The sequence below is a fragment of the Microcebus murinus genome, chromosome 22 (assembly GCF_040939455.1).
Source record: "Microcebus murinus isolate Inina chromosome 22, M.murinus_Inina_mat1.0, whole genome shotgun sequence".
Taxonomy (NCBI): Eukaryota; Metazoa; Chordata; class Mammalia; order Primates; family Cheirogaleidae; genus Microcebus; species Microcebus murinus.
Window position 1 is genome coordinate 22,211,599 of NC_134125.1, and position 17,676 is coordinate 22,229,274.

Genomic DNA, 17,676 nt, shown 5'->3' on the forward strand with positions numbered 1-17,676 from the left:
CTGTGCCTGGCCTGTAAAATTTCTCTTAAAAAGATATATGATAGGATGACCAACGCAAGAAGTATAAAATAAAAATACAATATATGAAGATAAAAGTCACAGGAGAGAAGTGGAACAATCCAGACCATAATTAATGGTTAACTATTTACTGCACTGTGTGAACTATTACTGTATTATAGTGTGAAGTATTATAAAAGATATAGTACAGATTTTTTTCTCAAATACTGTCTTAAAGTGTTGGGGATTCTTATTTATATTTTACACACAAGTTCCTGACCCTCAGAAAGGTTAAATAACTTGCCCTGGGTTACTTAAGAGACACTGTAAGGCTTCCAGTTGTTGATAAGAAATGAAGGTGTGAAATCAATCACAAGAAAATATAAGTCTGGAGAACTTTACAAAAAAATTAAACTCTGAAATAGAAACAGCAATTAAAAATCTCCCTAAAAAGAAAAGTCCTGGTCCAGATGGCTTCACACCTGAATTTTACCACACTTACAAAGAAGAACTAGTACCTATCTTGCAGACACTATTCCACAACATCGAGAAGAACGGAAGCCTCCCCGACACCTTTTATGAAGCGAATATTACTCTGATACCAAAACCAGGAAAGGATGCAACAAAAAAAAGAAAACTACAGTCCCATATCCCTAATGAATATAGATGCAAAAATTTTCAACAAAATCTTAGCTAACTGAATCCAGACGCTTATCAAAAAAATAATCCATCACGACCAAGTGGGCTTCATCCCAGGGATGCAGGGATGGTTCGACACACGTAAATCTATAAATACAATTCACCACATAAACAGAGGCAAAAATAAAGACCACATGATTCTTTCAATAGATGCAGAAAAAGCTTTTGACAAAATTCAACACCCCTTCATGATACGAACACTTAAGAAAATAGGCATAGAAGGGACATACCTAAAAATGATACAAGCCATATATGACAGACCCATAGCCAACATCATACTGAATGGGGAAAAACGGAAAGCATTCCCACTTAGAACTGGAACCAGATAAGGCTATCCACTATCTCCACTTCTATTCAACATAGTGCTGGAAGTCCTGGCTACAGCAATCAGACAGGAAAGTGGAATTAAAGGTATCCAAATAGGGGCAGAAGAGATCAAACTTTCACTGTTTGCTGATGATATGATATTATATTTAGAAAACCCCAAAGGTTCAACCAAGAAACTCCTGGAACTGATAAAAGAATTTAGTAAAGTCTCAGGATACAAAATCAATACACAGAAATCAGAGGCATTCGTATACGCCAACAACAATCAAATTGAGAACCAAATTAAAGACTCAATACCCTTCACAATAGCAACAAAGAAATTAAAGTACCTAGGAGCATACTTAACCAAGGAGGTAAAAGACTTCTACAGGGAGAACTATGAAACACTGAGGAAGGAAATAGCAGAGGATGTAAACAGATGGAAATCCATTCCATGCTCGTGGATTGGCAGACTCAACATCATTAAAATGTCTATACTACCCAAACTGACCTACAGATTCAATGCAATACCTATTAAAATCCCATCAGCATTCTTCACAGATATAGAAAAAATAATTTTACGCTTTGTATGGAACCAAAGAAGACCCCGAATATCAAGAGCAATTCTAGGCAACAGAAACAAAATGGGAGGCATTAATATGCCAGATATCAAACTATACTACAAAGCTGTAGTAATTAAAACAATTTGGTATTGGCACAAAAATAGGAATATTGACCAGTGGAACAGATCTGAGAATCCTGATATAAAACCATCCACATATAGCCATCTAATCTTTGACAAAGCAGACAAAAACACATGCTAGGGAAAAGAATCCCTTTTCAATAAATGGTGCTGGGAAAACTGGATAGCCACTTGTAGAAGGCTAAAGCAGGACCCACACCTTTCACCTCTCACAAAAATCAACTCACGCTGGATAACAGACTTAAACCTAAGGTATGAAACTATTAGAATTCTAGAGGAAAATGTTGGAAACACTCTCCTAGACATCGGCCTAGGGAAAGAGTTTATGAAGAAGTCCCCAAAGGCAATCAAAGCAGCAACAAAAATAAATAAGTGGGACATGATGAAACTACAAAGCTTCTGCACAGCTGAAGAAACAGTCATGAAAGTAAACAGACAACCTACAGAATGAGAGAAAATTTTTGCATCCTATGTATCTGATAAAGGGCTGATAAGTAGAATATACTTAGAACTCACAAAAATCAGCAAGAAAAAAAATCAAATAACCCTATTAAAAAGTGGGCAAAGAACTTGAACAGAAAATTTTCTAAAGAAGACAGAAGAATGGCCAACAAACATATGAAAAAATGCTCAACATCTCTAATCATCAGGGAAATGCAAATCAAAACCACAATGAGATATCACTTAACCCCAGTGAGAATGGCCTTTATCAAAAAGTCTCCAAATAACAAATGCTGGCGTGGATGCGGAGAGAGAGGAACACTCCTACACTGCTGGTGGGACTGCAAACTAGTTCAACCTCTGTGGAAAGCAATATGGAGATACCTTAAAGCGATACAAGTGAATCTACCATTTGATCCAGCAATCCCATTGCTGGGCATCTACCCAAAAGATCCAATGACACTCTACAAAAAAGACACCTGCACTCGAATGTTTATAGCAGCACAATTCATAATTGCAAGGCTGTGGAAACAGCCCAAGTGCCCATCAATCCAAGAATGGATTAACAAAATGTGGTATACCATGGAGTACTATTCAGCTCTAAGAAACAATGGTGATATAGCACATCTTATATTTTCCTGGTTAGAGCTGGAACCCATACTACTAAGTGAAGTATCCCAAGAATGGAAAAACAAGCACCACATATATTCACCAACAAACTGGTATTAACTGAGTAGCACCTAAGTGGACACACAGGTACTATAGTAATAGGGTATTGGGCGGGGGGAGGGGGGGCGGGTATATACATACATAATGAGTGAGATGTGTACCATCTGGGGGATGGTCATGCTGGAAACTCAGACGTGTGGGGGGAGGGGGAGAAAGGGCATTTATTGAAACCTTAAAATCTGTATCCCCATAATATGCTGAAATAAAAAAAAAATTAAACTCAAGACATTTAGGTCCTTTCCCAGTTTAGTGTACAAGTTTAGTGTTGGGAGCTGGGGCTCTGGGGATGGGTAAAACCTGTGACAGACGGAAACCACGTGTGCCAGGATTGACACAAGGACCTAATACAGGTTTCTAAACCACTGAGTTGCAATGTCCTTACCTAAACATGGGATGACGACAGCACTCACCTCCCAGCGTCACTGGAACGTGAACTGAGATTATATATGCAAAGGGAAAGTATGTTATCTGGCATAAAAACTTAATCAGAATCATTATGAATGCATTAAAATATCCTTATAAACCAATATCCAGCCACATTACTAATTAATTCTTTAGGATAAATTCCTAGAAGTATAATAAATGACTCAAGAGTATAAGAAGACCACTTAAAGGGTAATTATATTCTGCCAAACAATTCTTCAAAAAAAGTGAACCTAGCTTGCATCAGAGAAAGAGCTCACCTTTTGGGTCGAGGAAGGCCCATTGGAGTAAGATTAGGATCTGGCCTAGGAATGGTTTTCCGGATGCGAATCTGTGAGACTTTCTTTGGCCTCTTCTCTGGCTCAGCCTATTTTTAAGGGTTAAGAAGAAAGATGATCAAATTGTAAGACATTTTGTTTGGGTGTTTTTTCTTTTTGAGATGGGAGTCTCACCTTATTACCCAGGCTGGTCTCAAATTCCTAGGCTCAAGCGATCCTCCCACCTCAGCTTCCTAAGTAGATGGGATTGCAGGCGCACACTACTGTGCCTGGCATATTGTAAGACATTTTAAGTATATAAAGTCCCTTTTCTTGACATTCAAGACATTGATTCCTCAATTTATAGGTGATTCTAATAAGCAGTTTATGACAAAGCTCCCACTCCTACGCCTGCTTGGTTTTCAGCAACTACCCCCTTCATATTATTAAAATAGAATTGTACATTCAGTTCAGTTATTGAGATTATTATGAGTCTGTAACTGTTGGAGACAGCAGATGTTGCAAAACTAGAAAACATCATCATTCACTCATCTTTGAACATACACAGCAGCTCTTTGGTCCAATCCTCTAAATGTCTGGCAAGAAAAAAGTATCTAGAAAACAATGTAGATTAAGAAATCCAGGCCGGGCGCGGTGGCTCACGCTTGTAATCCTAGCACTCTGGGAGGCCGAGGCGGGCAGATTGCTCAAGGTCAGGAGTTCAAAACTAGCCTGAGCGAGACCCCGTCTCTACTATAAAAATAGAAAGAAATTAATTGGCCAACTAATATATATATATATGAAATTAGCCGGGCATGGTGGCTCGTGCCTGTAGTCCCAGCAACACGGGAGGCTGAGGCAGTAGGATTGCTTGAGCCCAGGAGATTGAGGTTGCTGTGAGCTAGGCTGACACCACGGCACTCACTCTAGCCTAGGCAAGAAAGCAAGACTCTGTCTCAAAAAAAAAAAAAAAAAAAAAAAAAAAGAAATCCAGTGTACTCTTCAATGGCCAAGCAGAAAAACTCCTGGCTTAGTACTCACTAGGACCCAGCTGAAGATAAAGGTAATAAGTAAAGACACTCAGAAGGAGCCAGTCTGTACCTAACGTGTGATAGGAATTGACGATGGCCACCTCCAATGTCCTGTCACCTGACCCCACCAGCACTTTACATTTACCTCTTTCTGTTCTGGAGGGCTGCTCTGTGGGCAGGGACATGCTACTGTCACACCATCCAGCTCATCAAATCCAGGAACTTGGAACTCAGAGGCTGAAAGCAGGAGCTTGCTGACAGCTGATTCTGTTACCAAGACAGACTTTGGTACCAAGGCAGGGAATGGAGGCTCTAACCTAGCACCATGGAGAGAAAGACAGAAGAAAAACATGAGAAAGGTTTTGATTTCTTAATACTCAGACCAGAGCTGAAGACATTCCTTCTTTTCAGGAATGGCATTACTCTTCAAACCTGTTTTCTAGTCACTTTTAGACATAACCTGTGTCTACATCTGTAAACAATTGTAAGAATGTGGTCAATCCATTTCATTGGTATGGAGTTTTATAAGAAAAAAATGTAAAAAGGAACAGACTTTTTTAGGGGAAGAAGACATTTAGAGAACTTAACAAATGGATAGTGCTCAGATGAATCAATCCTATCCAGAGACTGAAGCTTGCTAAATAACAGACATGAAAAAGCTTGAGAGGAAACTTCTGGTACAATAAGCTGGCAAGTCATTTTTACCTTAAAAAAAATAAATAAATAATGGTAATGATTACACATCCCTAGTAACAGAATGCATCTGAATCTCAAAGTTGTTTATCTGAGAGATGTAGATCAGGTTTACAAGGATAAGAGGTCACGGTTGTGCCATGCTTGACCCATGCCCCCTACACATGCATGCAGGTGCATTTTCAGATCTCTCTCTCATGCACACATGTGCGCATGCGTACACACACACACACACACACACACCCTCAAGTTCTCCTGTGCTTACCTCATCTGACTGCCGCTGGTGTTATATGTAGCTTCCACGCCTGGAAGAGGCACGTACGGTAACATGGTGTGGCTGAAGTGAAGTAAACGTACAAAAGCAACAGGTTATGGCAGTTAGGGTCAACAGGAAAGGTTTTGATGCCATTGGGGGTATTAGTACATGATACTCAATTAGAGCCCCAGGAAGACAAGAAATGTCAGTTACTTTGCATCCAACCAAGAGAATTACATTTATGTGCCCATCACTGGAATTGGGAGAAAACAGACAGGAAGATTATTTTCTGAGATAAATGGAAAGAAGTTAGAGAAAGAAATAAAGAGGACAGTAAGAGAAGGGAGGGAAACAAGAATGACTTTGAGCTCCTCCTCCTAATTAGGTGTTGAACATATAAAGATTAAAAAAAATAATTTAAAGATAAAAAACATTATCTACTCAGCTCTGTATTAACTCTATAATAATAAAAGCTGCTAGTTTCTATAACCTTACAAAAAAATAAGAAATCTATTATTTTCTTTAAAGCCAAGCTGCACACAAAACATGGCTATGCAGAAGAAAACTGTTAAGAGTTAATTCCTTTATAATTAAGTATTATTTTTCTAGATGAAAAAATAGTATTAATCACTTCTAGGTATTAGCACATTAATAGGTGATGTTGGAGAGCTTTTTATGCCTCTCAAAGTGAAACCTACAGTTATCAGAACATATTATTAATAACATTAGTGTCACTAAAGTTGGTGTACAACCCCCCACTGCTAAATTTGACTGGCAAAAAAATAAAAAATAAAAATGAAATAAAACCTGTGTCACTTTCTATTGAATTTAGAACACAGTACAGGTTTAATTAGTAAGACATGTGTGTGATGACCATACAATTTATCTCCTCTCAGAAGAGAAATTTAACAGCTAAGAAAACCCAGATAATTCAGGTTTCTACTATGTTTAATGCCAACTTGGGTTTCCCTGAGGAGCACCAATAAAAAGAATGAGAGGCAGAATGGAACACTGGCAAAGCAGCTCACTGAATCAGGGACCAGGAGCCCTGAGTTCTAGTTCTAACTCAGTTGAAACCCTAACCAACTCATGATCTGGCTTATGAAAAAATGTTCATGTGTCTCCGGAAGTTTACATATGGCCGAGTTTTATAGCTGAGAAGCTAGTCTCAGCATCTACAGAAAAGCCAAAAAAGATGTCTGTCCAACCTGTATTTTTTTTTTTAAGTTTATTGACAACACCCCTGTCCATAATTAGAGGAACTTTTACTTTATTTTTTTGAGAGGGGGTCTTGCTCTGTCACCTGGGCTAGAGTGCAGTGGCATCATCATAGCTCACTGCAACCTCAAACTCCTAGGCTCAAGTGATCCTCCTGCCTCAGCCTCCTGAGTAGCTGGGAGAGTACAGGCACATGTTACCATGCCCGGCTAATTTTTCTGTTTTTTGTAAAATAGCCTGGGTCTTGAGCTTCTGGCCTCAAGCAATCTTCCTGCCTGTAAAGCACTGGAATTACAGGTGTGAGCCACTGTGCCCCGTCCAACCTGTATTATAGAATGATGGAGAACAAAATTCTATGGAAACTAAAATTAATCTTTATTAAGTCTTGTTTTCTGGGGCTACCTGATTTATCTTGCATTTCTAAGTGTGTTTAGAAAAACAGCAACCTTCTAAACTCTAAGCCCAGGACCATGACGTTAAGGTGCTTTTAGAGCCATTGAAAAGAAAAAGTCTCTACAAACACCACCTCACCTCCAGCTTCTACTTGAATTTAAATAAAATAAAAGCCACACATAGGAAATAAGGGATAGAGAGAAAATATTCTACAACAAGAAATAAAAAAGTTAGGTGGGAAAGAGTTCTGGAAGAGGAAAGAGGGCCAAAGGATCACACCTTCACAGGGTGAAGTATGTAACCTCTACACTAAATTCAGGAATAAATATAGTTTAAAGAAAGTAGCACAATTTAAAGCTGTGTGCCATAGATACATAGCAGAGCAATTATGAGATTTTAGAGGCATACCGACAAACTAGACAATAAAAGCAGTATACGATTATTTTAAATAATTTCATCCATTCTAATGTATTTTTATGGCTACCTTATAAGAAGTGAATATTTTTCTATTAACTATAGAACAAGTACTTCTAATAGTAATTCATCTTTCAATTTCAATCAGAAATGTTTAGGTTCTGGAGTGTTTTTCTGTAACCATTTTATTTATTCAGTTTTCTGCTAAATGCTCAGAGGACTGCACAATATGCACTGGCAGCTTTTAAATGACCCAGAATGATTCTGACTCAGGCTCAGCAGCATGCATCTACAGTCCTAGCTACTCAGAAGGCCAAGCCAGGAGGACTGCTAGAGTCTAAGAGTTCAAGTCCAGCGTGGGCAATATAGTGAGACCTGCTCTCAAAAAAAAAAAAAAAAAAAAAAAAAAAAAAGATTCTCATTAGAGACTGCACAGAGACACACAAAGAATAAAGTATCTCCTAGGCTATTTGGAATATTAAGGCTTTTTCACTGTTGCTGTTGTTTAATTTTTCAACTATAGCAATAGTAGGGCAAGTTACAGTTTCCCACTGGGCGTGGTCACTCACACTTGTAATTCCAACACTTTGGGGGGCCAAGGCAGAAAGATAACTTAAGCCAGGAGTTTGAGATCTGCTTGGGCAACAAAGTGAGACCCTGTCTCTAAAAAAAATAAATAAAAATAAAAATGTTTCTGTTTACCCAAAGAATTACAAATAGGAGGATTTCTCTGTTGTGTCTATAGCAGCTCTTTAGAGATTCTTAAGATGAGTAGTTTAACTCTCAAATTCTTTTTCTTCTCTTATTTTCAATTAGAAGATATAATGATATTGATGAAATTATTTTTAAGTATTATCGTGGTCAAACCACAAGAACTCCTTCCTAGCTCACTTTAAATTCTATAAATCCTAAAACTAAAAAAATCTGAAGCCTCTACACTGCAGGAAGAAATGCAGAGGTTCATGAACAAGACTTGGTGATACCTACATAATTTATTCATTTATTAAAAAGTATTTAACACTGAGTTAGGTGCTGGCTGTATAATACTTTGTGAACAAGATATAGTTACAAGTGATTACCTGCCACTATTTACAGACTTCCACTTGTAAGGAGTGTTTGTTCTCTGCAAGGTGGGGGGCAAGAGGAGAAAAGAAGATTCAAAAGACTTGATTGTTTGAAGAATAAAATATACACAAAAAAGCATGAGACAAATACAGGAGTAGATTCCACAGGAGAATGGGGGGGGGATGTCTATATTTAAGATTTATTATTGAATTTTCTCAGCAGAGATTTGGCAAGATAAACAGAAAATGCAGATACAAAGAGGACTCCAAATAGCTTTGAATTTCTAGTAGAGCCTCCTTTTCTCCCCACTGGCAGGAAGCAAACATGGGACATTTGCAAAGGGACAAACTTTACCTGCTCATGGTGCCCAGACTTGGCTGCCGCTTGCTGTGAGTGGAATGAAGAGCAGAGATTTCGAAGGAGCAGGCGGAAGGTCCATGCTGACTCCAAATGGACAGCACTCTGCCCACTGAGTAGGGCAGAGAACAGAAGACCTTGTCTGCTATGGAGGCTGGAGACCTCAACCCTTTCAAACCCTGTATAAACTGGGTCATGAAGAGCCTCTGCATGGTAGGCATGTGACTGGAGAAGCTCCGTTTTTTTGTCCAGATTCGGTAACACCCTGGGGAACAAAGTGCTAGAAGTGTGTGAAGGCCAAGGACAGAGCAGTCTGCTCTGGTCTGGACTATGGCAGTGCCTCCACAGTCTTGGAGAGGAGCTGGAGACTGTGGAGGAGCCTGAGTGTACACCTGACTATGGAGGCCAGTGTCTTCCCTGAATGTGGCCATCCCAGGGCAATCCTGGGACAAGAAGAAAGAAAAGGTCCACTTGGGAGGCTGTGACGGGCACCGGGAGGCCTCTCCTAAGGCAAGCCTTGCTGGAGCACAGTGCTCAGGAAAAGTCCTTGAGGACTCAGTCATGCAATCTGAGCCTGATTTCACATGAAAGGATACTGGGAAGATTTCGGAACCAAACAGCAGTGATGGCATCTTGTTGCTCAAATCTATTAAGCTCATTTTGATGGCTTCAAGAGAATAAAGTGCCAAGGGCTTACTGTTAGGCTTCTTATCCCATCCACTAGCTGCCAAATATGGATTCAGCTGCAGTGCGTTGTATGAAAACCCATCCAGGAGCCGTTTATATCTGAGGCGCTTGTAGGTTTTAGCCACTGGAAGAAGTTCAGAGGAACACCGCCGGTATCTTAGTTTCTGGGTGGTCTTTGCGGCTGGGGCCAGTTTGGAGGCAAGGATGGACAGCTTGTTTAGTAAGGCTGATTCTTTGGTAGGCTTCCTAAAATTCAGGCTCCTCAAGGGATGGCATGGTGTAGCCTTCTGCTTTGGTATGTGGCTAATTAAGCTCCTGGCAGGTGTTGTTTTGGGTTCCAATCGTGTAGGTGCAGACACAGCACTTGAACTAAGCAGTCTGTGTGCTTTTGTGGGGATGGGATCAGAGGAAGTCTTTAAAAAGGCAGAACTTCTGATTTTGCTTATTTTTCTCCCCACACTGACTTGCTCCTGACACAAAACTCTCTTACATGTTCGATGCGGTTGTTTCTTTAAGGGAAGTATTTCTTTCTTTGCAAAGGCACCACGTATCTGATCACACCCAACAGTGTTGGGGTCTTTTGCTTTCCTGGAGGCACCAGGAAGGCAAGGACCTGTGCATGATTCAATGTCCTTCTTTAAAGGATGGCATAAGTTTTCTTCCTTTTGGTTTTCCAACTTCTGAATAACTGCAGCAATGTCTCCCTTGGCCAGCTTTGCTAGGGTGATTTCTTTCATCATGGTGGAATCATCTTTGTCAACCTTAGGTTGGTTCTTGTTTTGGGTATCGTCTAACAACATGTTAGAGGATACACATTGTTCAGATATTGTATGTGCTTTTCGATGTATATGTTCCTCTTCCTTCTGCAAACTGTAGTCCAAAACCCTCTGGTTTTGGTGTTTTCCAGCAACACCAAGCATGCTTTGGCATTTAAAGTGGGTCTGAGAAATCTTGCTCACATTATCACTAGCATTATCTCCTCTGATAATCATCTCTTCAGATTCCTCCCCAATAGTTAAGTGACCCAGTAGTCCCCTCTGATGTTCCTCAGTTTCTTCTCCTGTCACTTTAGGTTCTGTCTCCATTGTCAAAGGCAAATGTCTATACGTGGCATTCTCACGAGGATGACAAGCTTTGCAAGTATTCTTTTCCACACTGACATATATGCTGTCTTCTCCATCAGAATTATTCATATCTCTTGATAGTCCTCCCTTCATCTCAGGCAGGACTGCGCAGTCCTTTAGGTTTTCACAAAGCATTTCATTGACTTTTGGTTTAAAAAGAGTTTTCAGGTCAGTTTCTTCACTATTAGTATTAGTTTCTGAATTTTCTCGAGAAGACAGACACAAAGGCATTATCTCAACGGATTCTAGGCTTCCTAGGGAAAGAGAATTCTCATCTTGGCATTTACAAGATGTCCACTCTTTCAAGGAAATTTCAATGGTATTTTCTTTGCCAGACTCAGAATTTATTTCTAGTCTTGATCCTTCAGTCATTTCTTGTGTTTCTCTGGGAGACGCTCCTTTACTTTGCTGTTCATGACGATTATAATTTAAAGACACATTTACTCTAGCCAATATTCTTGTATTTGGTTCATGATCTGAAACAGACTCCATCTGGTGGGTACAAGACTCTGGACAATTTTCCATTTCACAGTCTTTTAAAGATCTACATGCTTTCTCTTCACATGATTTTTTTATTTCAAGAGATCCCACTGTAGAATCAGCAGCATCTGGGAAATCTGAGTCTTGGTCAGCCGTTCCTATAAATGCAGCACTCAGTCCTCCTCTCTGAGACAAGGGACTCCTTGAGGTTTCCTGAAATGCCAGTCCACCTTGCCTTGCACCACTATCAAGTGTACTAGCTGCTTTCACGTCCAGCATGCCTTCTGTAGGCTTATTACTACAGTCTGTGTTGACCGTAGCTACCGTACCGTCTATGGACTCTTCACAACCAGAAATATTTTCACAGTCTCCTTTCAAATCACTTCTCTTTGGTCTTCCACAAGATTGTGGGTTATTACTGCCTGAAATGACCAGCAGAACCTTTTGGCGGTGGCATACCTCCCTGTTAGGCTCTGTGACAGTTTCTCTCTGGTAACCACTGAGTGTCTCCTTAGCTGGTTTATCTTCATTTCTGCATTCGTCAGGTCTGTTTTGATTTCTCTGGCAGTCAAGGACTTCATCTGCCTTCTGATCAAGAGTTTCCACTGGTTTGTTCATGTTTTTAAAGTTGGAGAACGTAACAGTAGGAAACTGGTCCAACAATATTTCAGGACTTGGAATGTTTACAAATTGATGTAGTTCTTGTGTGGCACAATCAGAGATGTTAGACTTACAAAATACAATCTCTTTGGATATATCCTGTTTCATTCCTTCTAATCTTTCCTCACTGGGTTTGATGTGACTGGTGGTGAAAACAGTTTTGTTTGAAACTCCACTATTTAACGTGCCTGCTGTCATCTCATTTCTGATCTCATCTCCTAGAAGGATCCCTTTAGTTTCTGTCCCATCAAGTTCACTTTCCTCTGATGTATAACTCATGTTATGGCTGCTACCTTCCACAGAGTCTTCTGTTCCTTGGGAGTGGTTAGTGCTGTGCTGAACTGCATTTTCACATTTTGTTATCAAAGAGTTATCAACTCTCAGGCTGGTTTTGCTGGACTCAAAAGCAGCACAAGCAGAATACATGTTCTCTTCTGGTACATTTTTTCCTACACAATGACAGCTAGACATATCCTGAGATTGAGCATTGTGACATTCTGTAACAGAGACCACTTGAGGAAAGCTAGCTACTTCTTTCTTACTTGAGAGAAGCCTGGAATGTAGATCTTTTGTTCTTGAATCAGCCATTTCTTTTTTTCTCTCTAAGTTTTCTGGTTTGATGTTTAAGGTGAGACTGTTTGAAGAGGCACCACAGGTTTTGTCACCTGGTGGAGAGATGTCTTTCATTTTTGTCTTAAAGGGAATGGTCTGAGTATTAGCAAGGACATCTGCTCCATCCTCTAATGGAAGGTGATGGCTCGGCTGGGTATCTTTGCTTGTTGCTAAAGGCATCTCCTTGTTTATATTTTGTAGAAATTCAGTTGGCAACTTTGCGTGGTCTGGAGAATTAAGGGACACTTGTTGATTTAAAACACATTCACTTTCTACTTTATTTACAAGTTCATCAGTACAAGAAAGTTCATCCATCTCACAGGCAATGCTCTGTTCATCTAAATGTGGAATATTTTCATGTGAGGTTTCTATAGCTTTTTCTGACCCATGTCTGTAATCAAATTCTGGGGATGATGGCAACTGAGCAGTATCTTTGCCAGGTTTTAAAACCTCATTTATAGGATTTATCTGATCCTCTGGCATTAAACTTACAGGAGATTTTCTTTCAAACAGAAAATCATTACATGATGCTTCATTTAAATGGGTGTCACCTTCCAGAACTCTCTGGATGCTGATTAAGGAGTCTTTACTGTAAATCTTTTCACGTAACAGATTGGGCTCTATAGTGGTTATCTGTTCTGGCTCTTCATCCTGCATCAAGGAGGAAAAATTGCTTTTTTCAGAGTGTCCATCTGCATGGCTCATATTAATAACAGTGTCTTTATGGTCCTCAGCGTTTGTCGAGTTATCTTGAATGTCTAAAGCAATTTTCAAATCACTTTTTTTTAACATTACTTCTGTGGCTTCAGTAAAAGAATTGGGCATTAATGAACTATAACTCTCTGTATGGAGACTGCCTTGAATGCAATAGTTATCATGGATATTTTCTTTTGGGGAATCAGCAGTCTTTTTTCCATCAGAACAATGATGACCAATCTCCTTTTCTGGCTGTGTGGCATTAATGGGAAAGAGTTCCCCTCTTTCACTCATGGGATTCCAACGCTGTTCTTCATTTTCTTCTCCAGAAGCCGAGTTCTTGTTTTGATTGTTCCCATCGAAACAGGAATTCTCTGTTGTTTCAGCAGATCCCTTCAGCAAACAATTTCCTTCTAAACCACATTTTTCGAAGGATAATGTTCTGGATTTTGGATCAGACAAATCTGATGTGAAACATGAAACTTCAGACTTTTCTTCCAAGGGTTCTATTGCAACTACATTTCTTTTGGCAATGGGACCATCAGGTACAGAACTGTGTTTTTCATGATGGTGGCCATGAATCTGTGGGTGATTGTCAGCTGCTTCACAGACAGGGTTAAATTTATACAACTCTTCCTTCCCACTGTCCATTTTGCAAATGGCACTGTTCCCTGGTAATAATGACAACCAAGAAGGACAAGTTTTTAATTCTTCACAATCTTTCTCTTTAGGAGTTGCTTCTGTTAATCCAGGGTCCACAAAGGTTAAAGGCTCTTGGGTAACTAATCGGCTGGTTTCTGAAATCTCACCACTGGCCATGATTTTGTCTTCTTCTAGGTATTTGCTGCACCCAGCTGAGTGATCTTTACTCACATTGCCATTCTTGTGTCCTTCATTATTATCCGTCTTAGTCCCATTAACCTTCATACCTTGTACTTCTTCAGTGGATTTTAGCAGAGTTTCAGTTGTAATTTGTACATTTCCTTCTGTGCAAAAGAAATAAATCCAAATCAGTATGTAATCATAAAAAAAATTATTTGCTATATACCTTCATGAATTTTATCATGCTACAAACAACAACAAAAAAGACCCAGCTGAAAAAGAGAACTGCAGTTAGTGCACTATGCCATTGATTTCACTTTTCTCTCCAAAATATGACAGAGGGTTTTCTTTTTTTTTCTATTTTTTGAGACAGGGTCTTGCTCTGTTGCTTGGGCTAGAGTGTAGTAGCGGCATCACAGCTCACTGAACACCTGGGCTCAACCAATCCTCCTGCTTCAGCCTCTTGAGTAGCTGGGACTTTATGCACGTGCCACCATGCCCAGCTAATTTTTATTTTTTGTAGAGACGGGCTCTTGCTATGTTGCTCAGGCTGGTCTCGAACTCCTGACCTCAAGTGCTTCTTCTGCCTTGGCCTCCTAAAATGCTGCAATTATAGGTATGAGCCACTGTGCCCTGCCAGAAACCAGTAATTTTCAACAAATGCCTTTCTCTAAATGTTATACAGCATTCATAGATCAATGCTGGACAACTGAATACAACATGGAGACATATGCCTAATTCAGAGTCTTAAGAAGCTTCCATTTCAAAACATTAACAGAGTAGATTCACAATATAACAGCTTACAGTATTAGATGACCATCTATCTATGACTTATGTAAGTTCAAATAATGAGATAAAATTATTCTTTGAAGAAAAACAATTATTTGTAAAACTTAATATAAAAGAGATTAATCTATAAATTGAATATTAGCCTTGAAGTCAATTATCTACTATAACTGGCTTTCTACAAGATTGAGCTAATAATTATTGAAGCTAAGTGACAGATACAGGGGGGTTTAATATAGTCTTTCCACATTCAAGTAGTTTGAAAATTCCCATTATGAAACATTAAAAATCAAAAACCTTTCTAAGCAGAATATAAATACAATTCATAAAGAATTTTTCCTCAAGTTTCTCTGAAATGCTAGGTACAAGATGTAGTCAGCATAAAGAATTTCCCCAAACTTGTTAATCTATAACCCCCCACACAAGTATTTTCATCCCTCTCCCCTTTTACTCTCTTCCCTATTGTCTAGCATAATACCTGGTATACAACAGTACTCAATAAATATTTATAAAATTAATGAATATGGTTAGGTCAAATAAACAAATGCTATTCTTTTTTTGTTAGTTTTTTTTTTTTTTTTTTTGAGACAGAGTCTCACTCCCTTGCCCTGGCTAGACTGCTGTGGTGTCAGCCTAGCTCACAGCAACCTCAAACTCCTGGGCTCAAGCAATCCTTCTGCCTCAGCCTCCCAAGTAGCTGGGACTATAGGCACGTGCCATTGTGCCCAGCTAATTTTTTCTATTTTTTTTTAGTTATTTGGCTAATTTCTTTCCTTTTTTTTTTTTAGAGACAGAGTCTCACTTTGTTGCCCAGGCTAGAGTGAGTGCCATGGCATCAGCCTAGCTCACAGCAACCTCAATCCCCGGGGCTCAAGCGATCCTCCTGCCTCAGCCTCCCGAGTAGCTGGGACTACAGGCATGCGCCACCATGCTCGGCTAATTTTTTGTATGTATATTTTTAGTCGATCAATTAATTTCTTTCTATTTTTAGTAGAGACGGGGTCTTGCTCAGGTTGGTTTTGAACTCCTGATCTTGAGCAATCCGCCCACCTCGGCCTCTCAGAGTGCTAGGATTACAGGTGTGAGCCACCACACCCGGCCAATTTCTTTCTATTTTATAGTAGAGACTGGTCTTGCTCTTGCTCAGGATGGTCTCGAACTCCAGAGCTCAAGCAATCCTCCCACCTCGGGGTCCCAGAGTGCTAGGATTACAGGCATGAGTCACCACATCAACAAAACAAATGCTATTAATAGTGAGTTTCTAGGACTTCCTAATCCATTTTTCAATAGGTTCTGAGAGCAGCAATTATCAAGAGCCATGACTATGAATGAAGGCAGACCACCTTTGACTAGATCTTGGCTCTGTGACACTTACCATGTTTCCCCGAAAATAAGTCCTAGCAGGATTTCTAAGCATTCGTGTATATAAGCCCCACCCAGAAAATAAGATCTAATGATGGGCGTGGCTACGCAGCTCATCTACACAACCCAAGCATTTTGTCGTGGAGTGGTATATTTGAATGAATGTAAATTGTTGTACTATACTTAAAAAAAATAACACATCCCCTGAAAATAAGCCCTAGGATGTCTTCTTGAGGAAAAATAAATATAAGACCCTGTTTTATTTTCGGGAAAACATGGTACTTCTCTGAATTTCTTCCTTTGTAAAAAGTGGGGAAGTACACTCACCTTAGCACTATACTGAGGACTAAATTAAATAATACATATAAAAAACCACCTGGTATAGTGCCTATAATATAAAAGAAAGGTATCTTTCCTTTGTTATGCTTTCTTTATTTTACTGGACCTGAGAATAGTTAAAATTATTATAATTAGGCTAGGAACAGCATTTAAAAATATTTGGAGTCAGCAGATATTAGATTGATGAATGTATACTGGGTTCACAAGTTCTCACAGATGCCAATCATTGACAAAAGGCAGCCTGAAATTTCTAATTCCCCACACAGTATTTATCATTGTGAAACTAAATTACTCTCCATATCATAGCAGACAGTGCTACCCTGTGCATGAATTTCTAAGCATGGATACTCCAAATGGCTTTATCTCTTTCTACTGGATACTAGAGCATTCATTAAACCATCTGTGTATATTCTGGGCCTTCCCTCGATTCCAGCAGCATCCTACCTGTATCCCTCATTGCATCTGCTCAGGAAAACTGTAAAACTCTTCATCCAACCCTAAACTGTGGGCTTGCTCTGTGCAAGGCACTTAAAGCAAGACTCTCCCCTCAGAGCCCCTTTGGTGCTAGAAAAATACCCATTCTCCATGTAGTCAAGAGTTATAGGGAGTTATGGACATGTTACATGTTCATTTGGAATTCTCCTCCTGATTTTACATCCCGACACTGATGCGTCCCTCAGCTCGGCCTGGCCTTCAGCTGAACAGGATCCACCCATGCAGCTGCTTGTACAACTTTATCTGAGCAGGCACAAGCAGCCTGGATCAAAGACAGAGCAGTACAGATCTTCAAGCTTCCTAATAAATGTCAGTTACAGAAGTTCAAATCTTGCTCAGAGATATTAGGAAAAGCTTTATTCCAAGATCGTCACGAAAATTAATGGCTTCTAACATGTTCGCTGAAGCCCCTCTCATTGAGGACGCTTTTTAGGGAAGCAAATATTGTTATAAGACAACAATATTCATTAATCATTCAACTGGTCACTTATAAAAATGTTCTCCACTCAGAGATCCTTCTCCTTTTAACACAAGTGTCTCTGCCCACTCGTAATAACAACCGGCACTACCCGAGGGCTGCGATGCACCAAAGACTGCTTCACATGCATTAGGGTCACAAGTTGGTGTGTAC

At 39.6% G+C, this 17,676-nt stretch overlaps 1 protein-coding gene across 4 annotated transcripts in view; it reads right to left on the reverse strand.

Annotated features, from left to right (window-relative positions):
• Window positions 1-17,676, reverse strand: part of PRR14L (proline rich 14 like) — a 76,290-nt gene that overhangs the window by 24,743 nt on the left and 33,871 nt on the right. For all 4 annotated transcript variants that reach the window (XM_012764004.3, XM_012763999.3, XM_075996713.1 and 1 more), the window contains 4 exons: window positions 8,980-14,227; window positions 5,545-5,616; window positions 4,732-4,903; window positions 3,559-3,665 (listed from right to left, as the gene is read on the reverse strand). In XM_012764004.3, coding sequence (XP_012619458.2) covers window positions 3,559-3,665; window positions 4,732-4,903; window positions 5,545-5,616; window positions 8,980-14,227 — 5,599 coding nt within the window. The remainder of the gene's footprint in view (window positions 1-3,558; window positions 3,666-4,731; window positions 4,904-5,544; window positions 5,617-8,979; window positions 14,228-17,676) is intronic.